Source organism: Olea europaea, chromosome 16 (genome assembly GCF_002742605.1).
Source record: "Olea europaea var. sylvestris chromosome 16, O_europaea_v1, whole genome shotgun sequence".
Taxonomy (NCBI): domain Eukaryota; kingdom Viridiplantae; phylum Streptophyta; class Magnoliopsida; order Lamiales; family Oleaceae; genus Olea; species Olea europaea.
In genome coordinates, this window is record NC_036252.1 from 18678144 (window position 1) to 18685809 (window position 7666).

General features: G+C 32.0%; 1 protein-coding gene and 1 pseudogene across 3 annotated transcripts in view; one reads left to right on the forward strand and one right to left on the reverse strand.

The window, feature by feature from the left end:
• Window positions 1-5551: 5551 nt before the first annotated feature.
• On the reverse strand, window positions 5552-6541 carry LOC111412870 (annotated as a pseudogene).
• Window positions 6542-6999: 458 nt separating this feature from the next.
• The window catches only part of LOC111412379 (protein SUPPRESSOR OF FRI 4-like), a 6802-nt gene continuing 6135 nt past the window's right edge, over window positions 7000-7666 (forward strand). For 2 of the 3 annotated variants that reach the window (XM_023043283.1, XM_023043284.1), the window contains exon 1: window positions 7001-7450. In XM_023043283.1, the coding sequence (XP_022899051.1) occupies window positions 7254-7450 (197 nt within the window). In that variant the 5' untranslated portion in view covers window positions 7001-7253. Of the gene's footprint in view, window positions 7451-7666 lie in introns of all 3 variants that reach the window. The other variant, XM_023043285.1, reaches the window with a different exon arrangement.

The following is a 7666-nucleotide window of genomic DNA, read 5'->3' on the forward strand; positions in this document are numbered from 1 at the left end:
TTCTAAATTTAAAAACATGATCCGGACACTTGTGATCTATGAAGTTGAGAGGTTGCTCAATAAAAACTTCTTCTTGAATAAATCCGTCTAAAAATATACTTTTAACATCCCATTTGATAAAGTGTAAAGCCTTCGTAACATGCAAAGGCAACAAGCTTATGAATGGATTCTAATCTAGCTAGGGGTGCAAATATTTCTTCAAAATCGATACCTTCTTCTTGATTATAATATTGGGCCACTAATCTAGCCTTGTTACGTACAATTATTCTATTTTCATTTTTTTTTTTGTTTCTGAAAACCTATTTTGTGCCAATAATGGTTTGATGGTTTGGTCTAGCGACTAAATCCTAAACATGATATTTTTCAAGTTGATTTAATTTTTCTTTCATCGCTAGAATCCAAAACTCATCAACCTCATTTTTTTAGAAGTTTTTTGGATCAATCTGAGAAATAAATGCACAACTACCGAGATGATTTTTAAAGGAGGTTCTAGTAGTTATACCATTCGATGGATCACCTATAATTCTTTATTTAGGATGTGATGGAATAAACCTCCGTTCTTTTGGTAATGGTGAATCACTTTGTGCTTCGGTTTGTTTTTCTTTACTTTCTTGAACATTTGGCTCCTCCTTTTGTTCTTTGTTAGGTGCCTCCTTGCTTTGGTCTTGAATCTTTATTTGTTCAAATGGAGCTTCCAAACCTACATCGTCATCAATACCTTTCTCTCAACCAAAAAGAGTTAATCTCATCAAATGTAATATGCATGGGTTCTTCAACGACTAGAGTTCATTTATTAAAAACTCTAAAAGTTTTTCTAGTCAATGAATATCCTAGGAAAATTCCTACATCGGATTTTGAATCGAATTTTCATAAATTATCCTCTTTGTTTAAAATAAAGCATTTGCATCCAAAAACTTTAAAATACTAATATTCAGAATTCTATTTTTCCAAAGTTCATAAAGAGTTTTAGTTTTCCTCTTGCTTACTAAAATTCTATTGATGATGTGGTGAGCGGGATTAACGGTTTTGGCCCAAAAATATTTTGGCAAATTACTTTCATTTATCATGGTCCTAACCATTTCTTGCAATGTATGATTCTCTCTCTACTACACCATTTTGTTGAGGAGTTATATGAGCCGAAAAATTATGTTCATATCCATATTCATTATAAAAGTCATCAAAGCCGACATTATTAAATTCGTAATGGTATAACCTTTTTCATTTTCAACATTCTTGCAAAAATGTTTAAAAGCTTTTAAAACTTCTTTTAAACTTAAAAATATGACTCAAGTAAATCTTGAAAAATCGTCGACAATATCAAAGGCGTAAAGTTTACCTCCAAAGCTAGCCATACTAGAAAGTCCAGAAAGATCCATGTGGAGAAGTTGCAATGATTTTGTAGTTGAAGCCTAAAGTTTAGGCTTGAAAATTTTTTCATTTATTTTCCAAATTGACATACATCACAAATTTTATCTTTCTCAAATGTGGTAAACCTTTTACAAAACAATTTTTAGAAATTTTTGAAAGACGATCCATGCTAACATGCCATAATTTTCTATGCCATAGCCATGATTCATCTTTCATGCTAAGTAAACAATTTTCATTATTTTTAAATTCAATGTTTATGATATAAACATCTTTATTTTGGCTTCTTACGAAAATCACCTTTTTTTGATGTAGCATACTTAATATGGCATTTGGAAAAATCGAATTTTATATTGTAATTTTTATCACATAATAGACTAAAACTTAGTAAATTATGTTTAATGTTATCAAATAGTTAAACATTTTCAATTGAGGGGATGAGTAATTATCTATATTTTCAACGTCGATAATTTTACCTTTGACATTGTCTCTGAAGGTTATGTGGCTTCCATTATTGTTTTTAAAGTTCGATAGCAATGATCGATCTCCTGTCATATGCTTCGAACAATGACTATTCAAGAACCATTTGTTTTTTGTTTTCTTCAGTACCTACAAGGACAATTCAAGTTTTGATTTTTGGTACCCATTAAAACTTGAGTCCTTGGTAGTTAGTTTTTATGGATTCTCAATTACACTTATACTTGTTTTTGAAATATAACTTTTTTTTAGCTAGATAATTAAAAACTACATATCCACTTTTATTACAAAAACTACATGTAGTGTTTGAAACGTTAACAAACATATTTTTGAGAGATTTCTGTTTTAAAGAGGGTTTATATCCAATTTTCCCTTTATCAAAAACGCATTTTTGACTACTGAGCATTAAATCAAAATTTTCCTTTCCCTCGGTGAATTTATGAATAATTTTTGTTAAATCTTCTAGTTTTTCTTTTAATGAAATGTTTTCCTTAACCAATGAATCATGATCAACATTTTCTTTTTGTTTTTCCAAAATTTTCTTTATTTCATCTTTTAACAAAGAATTTTTCTATTTAAGAATGGAATGACTCAAGGCAAGTTTTTCAAGCATTTCATCATATGAATTTTATACCTCATCATAAGAACATTTTTCATTCGCGCTTACCTCATCTTTGATTGCCATAAATCACATGTTGGGAACTTCGTCTTGCCTTTCGTTCTAATTTTGCTTTGCATCTTCACTATCATCTTATGTAGCTTGAAGTGCCTTTTTTCTTGAAATTTTTCTTTTTGTTATGGCACTCAATTCTTTTGTGACCGGGTTTATCACAATCATAGCAAGTAAATTTCTTACTTCTTTCTTCACCTTTTTCTTCATTCTTTTGAAATCTTCGATTATTATGAAGACCTCTCCATTTATGACGAGAAGAACTAAATCATCAAACTCTTCATCGCTCATATTTTCATTTGATGTTCCTTCTTCAATTTTCAATTTTAAGGTAATTTGTCATTTGGGGAACTCCTTTGATTCTTCCTTGCTTTTTCTTGTTTTCTCCTTGACCTAGGCATTATTGAGCATAAGTCATTCATGTACTGTAGAGCTCCTCCAAAGGATTGTATTTATATCCTTGGTATTCTCAATTAACATCCTCAACGGACTTTATTCCTCCTATAAGGACCTAAACATTTTGCTAACAAGTTCACCATTAGTAATTCTACAATCAAAACCTTTAAGACCATTCACAATATCGGTAAAATGTGTAATCATATCAACAATAGGTTCATCTTGATTTATGAAGAAATTTTTGAATTCTTTAGCTAACAAATATATTTTTGTTTCCTTAACCTTGCTTGTGCCAACATGAGTGACTTCAAGTGTATGCCAAATATTGTATACCAATTTACATGTATTAATTCGATTAAGTTCATTTTTATCTAGTGTACAATAAAATAGATTCTTACCTTTAGCATTTAACGATAATTTTCTCTTATCTTCTTCATCATATTATTGTCTAGACTTAGGGATAGTTTGATCCGATCTCACATTTATTTTAATAGTTTTGGTAGGCACATAGGGACCGTACTCAATAACTACCCAAATGTTATAATCAATTGATTGAATATATACCATCATCTTAGCTTTCTAATAATTATAGTGTGTGCCATCAAAGAAGGGAGGTTGGTTTGTGTAGTGCCCCTCAAGATTTTGAAAAACTTTGTTAGCCGTTACTTAACATTGTAAAATCTTTTGAAGGTGAGTACCAAGCTCTGATACCAATTGAAATACCAAAAATGCCTAACAAAGATGGGAGTGAATTGATTATCTAAACCTTTTCGAAAATAAATGCAAATTTAAGCATTTAGCAAATAAAATCATATGCAAGCAAGATAACAAAAGAAAAATAATAAGTAGAAGAGAATAGAAGACACAAATGATGTAATATGAAGGTTCAATCCAAACAACGATCACGTTCCCTATTACCAAGCTCTCTATTACGAGTAAGATCTTTTCACTATAGTTGATTGACTATGGCGATCCAACCCCTACAATGCTTCCAGTGACTTAAAATCAAGGAGCACTGATCCTTTTACAATGTGGAGCTTTTTGGGGACCTTAACACAACGTACAATTAAAATAAGAAGAAATAAAATTACAAGTGAAAGCTTCTCTCTTACTAAATGATATGAGCATACTTAAGTAACAAGAGAGAAGTATGTACAATACTTCAATAAATTACAAAGAGTAGAATTCAAGTGTTGGTTGAAAAATTTTGATTGAGATAAAAGATTTTTACAAGTTTTGATCACTCAAATTTTTTTTCAAGAATTAAATAATTTGATCTTCTAAAGAATGAAAAATAAGGTTAAAAAGATTAATAAATGCCTCACTTAAATACTCAATAATAGTTGTTGCAAATGAGGTAGAGAAAGGGGTATTTATAGCATTCAAACTATCAATAATCTGTTGATCTAGACGTCCGGTTATGGTTCGGACGGGTAAAAACTAGCCGTTTGAAAACGATAAAAAAGTGACAGTTGGAGGTCCATCCAGATATTCTGATCGCCAGAATTCTACCCTCCGGAGTATTTCTTTCGAGATGAATTTTCTCTATGTAGGTATTTGAAAGATTTTCTTATTTATTTTGTATATATAAATATTTTGTAAATATTTAATTATGAAATCAAAATACTTATATTTTGAAAATAATTTTATGCAAGTATTGTTTTGTGTCGAGAGAAAGTTCCCGTGCATAAAAATTATTTTACGCTATAGTCGATGCGAAATATTGAAGTGATTTATCTTTACATTCGAGTTCAAAACGCATAAATATCTAATGTCTTGAATTTGATGATCAATATCTTCTCCAATGTGATTTTTGAAGCAAAGGCTCGATTTCCATCTTTACGATCATCAATCACCAATTTGCTTCCATGTTAATTGTCAAGCGCCAAAATTGTTTGTCACAATGCATAATTCTTGATCTCGATTCTCGTGTTTTCATTTTTAGTTGATCACTATCAATACTAGAAATAAACGTAATTTGTTTGTGATGATCAAAACGAGAAGTCAACAATGTGTTGGTCAATGAATCTGTAGTTTTTTTTTATGTATATGTAGCACAATTGAAATAATATTACAATTGTTGTTTCAACTAAAAATTAGTCGGTTGGTAGTCAAGCCAATAGAAAACATTGTGGGGATCTTAGTGTTAAACCTCAAAACTTTGAACACAAACGTCGAAAGATCGAGGTTGAAGACTTGAAGACTCTAATGCCATATTACTCGTAAATCAAGGGCTTCTACTCCAATTCTTCCTATATTTTAATGTGAATCGTACAACGCTATTTCCACCCACACTTTTTATAAATACATCCCACTCTAAGTTCATCCCTAATAAAATTTAAAAATTTTAAAAAAAATACTATTTGCATCCACGTTATATTCCAATTTTATCCTTACTAAATTCATTCATTTGAATAACATATATCCACATTTAAGAAATACTATTTGCATCCACGTTGATAATGTAACTCTTTTACATTTGTAGATTGCCCATTTTTTATTTTTTATTTTTAATGCAAAATCCCATCACTTCATGCTATGTGACATAGCCTATGTCTATAAGAAAGCGTCACATTATTTCCAACAATTTCATTTGATACATTTGAAGAAAACTGAAATGACAAAAACACAGGATGCGACAAACATTAGGGGGGTCGAAAAGCCAGCAAACCTTTTACTCGAAAGTCATATTCTCAGCCTCTCGCCTCACGGATTCAAAAAGCACAACCAAAATTCGGGAAGATCACAATAATGAGTTTTCCAACATTCTCTGGTCTCTTCACAATCCTAATTGCAGCAGCTACTGCAGTATCAGATGATATTCCCACTAGTAACCCTTCTTTCAATGTTAGAAGCTTTGCAGTTTCTATGGCTTTATCGCTTGAAATTTGAATTACTTCATCAATAAGATCAACCTCCAAAACCCCAGGAATAAAACCAGTACCAATTCCTTGAATCTTATGAGGACCAGGTTTTCCTCCAGAGAAAACCGGACTTTCAACTGGTTCCACACCAAACAACTTTATATTAGGGTTTTGCTCTTTAAGGAACTTTCCTGCACCAGTGATCGTCCCTCCAGTGCCAATTCCAGAAACAAAAGATCAATTTTTCCGTTTGACCCTTTCCAGATTTCTGGTCCAGTGGTTTCATAATGTATCTTCAGGTTGGCCGAATTTTCAAACTGCTGAAGAATGTAGGAGTTAGGTGTCTTGTCTCGTATCTCTTTAGCTTTTTGAACAACACCTTTCATTCCCTTTGTGGGGTCAGTGAGCACCACTTCAGCACCAAAACCAATGAGAATTGAAGGCATCATAATGATAAGCATGTATCCCTTTGCTGCTGCCATGAATGCCAAACCTATGCCAGTGTTACCACTTGTAGGTTCAATATGGACCCTCTCCCCAAGTTTGATAAGGCATTTTGCCTCAGCATCTGAAATCATGCTATAACCAATCCTATCCTTAACACTAGAGGAAGGCTCCATAGATTCCAGCTTGGCTGCAACACGCGCGACGCAACCATCAACAATATTATTCAGGTATACCTCGGTCAAATCCTTAGCAATTCCAATGTTTTCCTCTGCCACATCTTCAAATCAATTCTGTAAGCAGATTGTTGGGAGTGTAAGACAACTCTTCTTTTCTGGGCTCTGCATTGTGCGCTGACAAACACCTTATAGAATTGCCCAGTTGAAGTTCATATATCTCTTCTTTTCTGGGCTCTGCATTGTGCGCTGACAAACACCTTATAGAATTGCCCAGTTGAAGTTCATATATATCACAGAAATTCACTAAAAAAACTTATCAAATAAATAAACGACATTCATTAGAGTATTGCCTAATTTTCCCTAATTATATTCATGTAATTTTTATTAATCTATTAAGATTCTAGTTAAACACAAATTCTAAAAGAATAAAAAAAGATTGATAATTTAATGAAAGTAAAAATTAGTGGATCAATTTAGCGTTTTGTAGTTTTATTTAATTTTGTTTATGTCTATTTAAGTAAATTTACAAAGCATTTAAAATATAATAAAAAATTATTTTTAAAAGTGGATGTAATAAAAATTTATAATGTGGCTGGAAATAATAATGCCCAAATAAAAACGTGGTGAATAGAGTTCCAAGCGGATCCGACCCCCAGAAACCCTAACCCACTCGGCCCTTAAAAATCTCCTTCCCAAGAAATTTGATTAATGAGAAATCCGTTTGAGGAATTATCAAGAAATTCCGAGCCGTAAATCTTATTGAATCACTGTTGGATGATCAGTTCGTACGTAACGCAGTACCGTTAGTCGATTATCTTTTGGTTTGAGAGTAATCAAAACCGAAACGAATTAAGAAGAATGGGGAAGAAGAAGAAAAGAGGGGCGATGGATAAGGTTTGGTGCTATTATTGTGACAGGGAATTCGAAGATGAGAAGATATTGGTGCAGCACCAGAAGGCAAAGCACTTTAAATGTCACGTTTGCCACAAGAAGCTATCCACTGCCGGCGGTATGGCCATCCATGTCCTCCAGGTCCACAAGGAGCAAGTAGCCAAGTCTGTGCCTCTCTTATTCTTAATCTTATTTTGCTTGCTGCTCAATTTTTATTTCCCTTTTCAATTTTTATATTAATGTTATGGTGGATGTGGATTGCCTTGATTAAATGCCTAATTAATTTATTATTATTATCATTATTATTATTATTATTATTATTATTTTTTTTTTTTTTTTTTTTTTTTTTTTTTTTTTTGTTGGGGGTTTTTTTGGGCTTC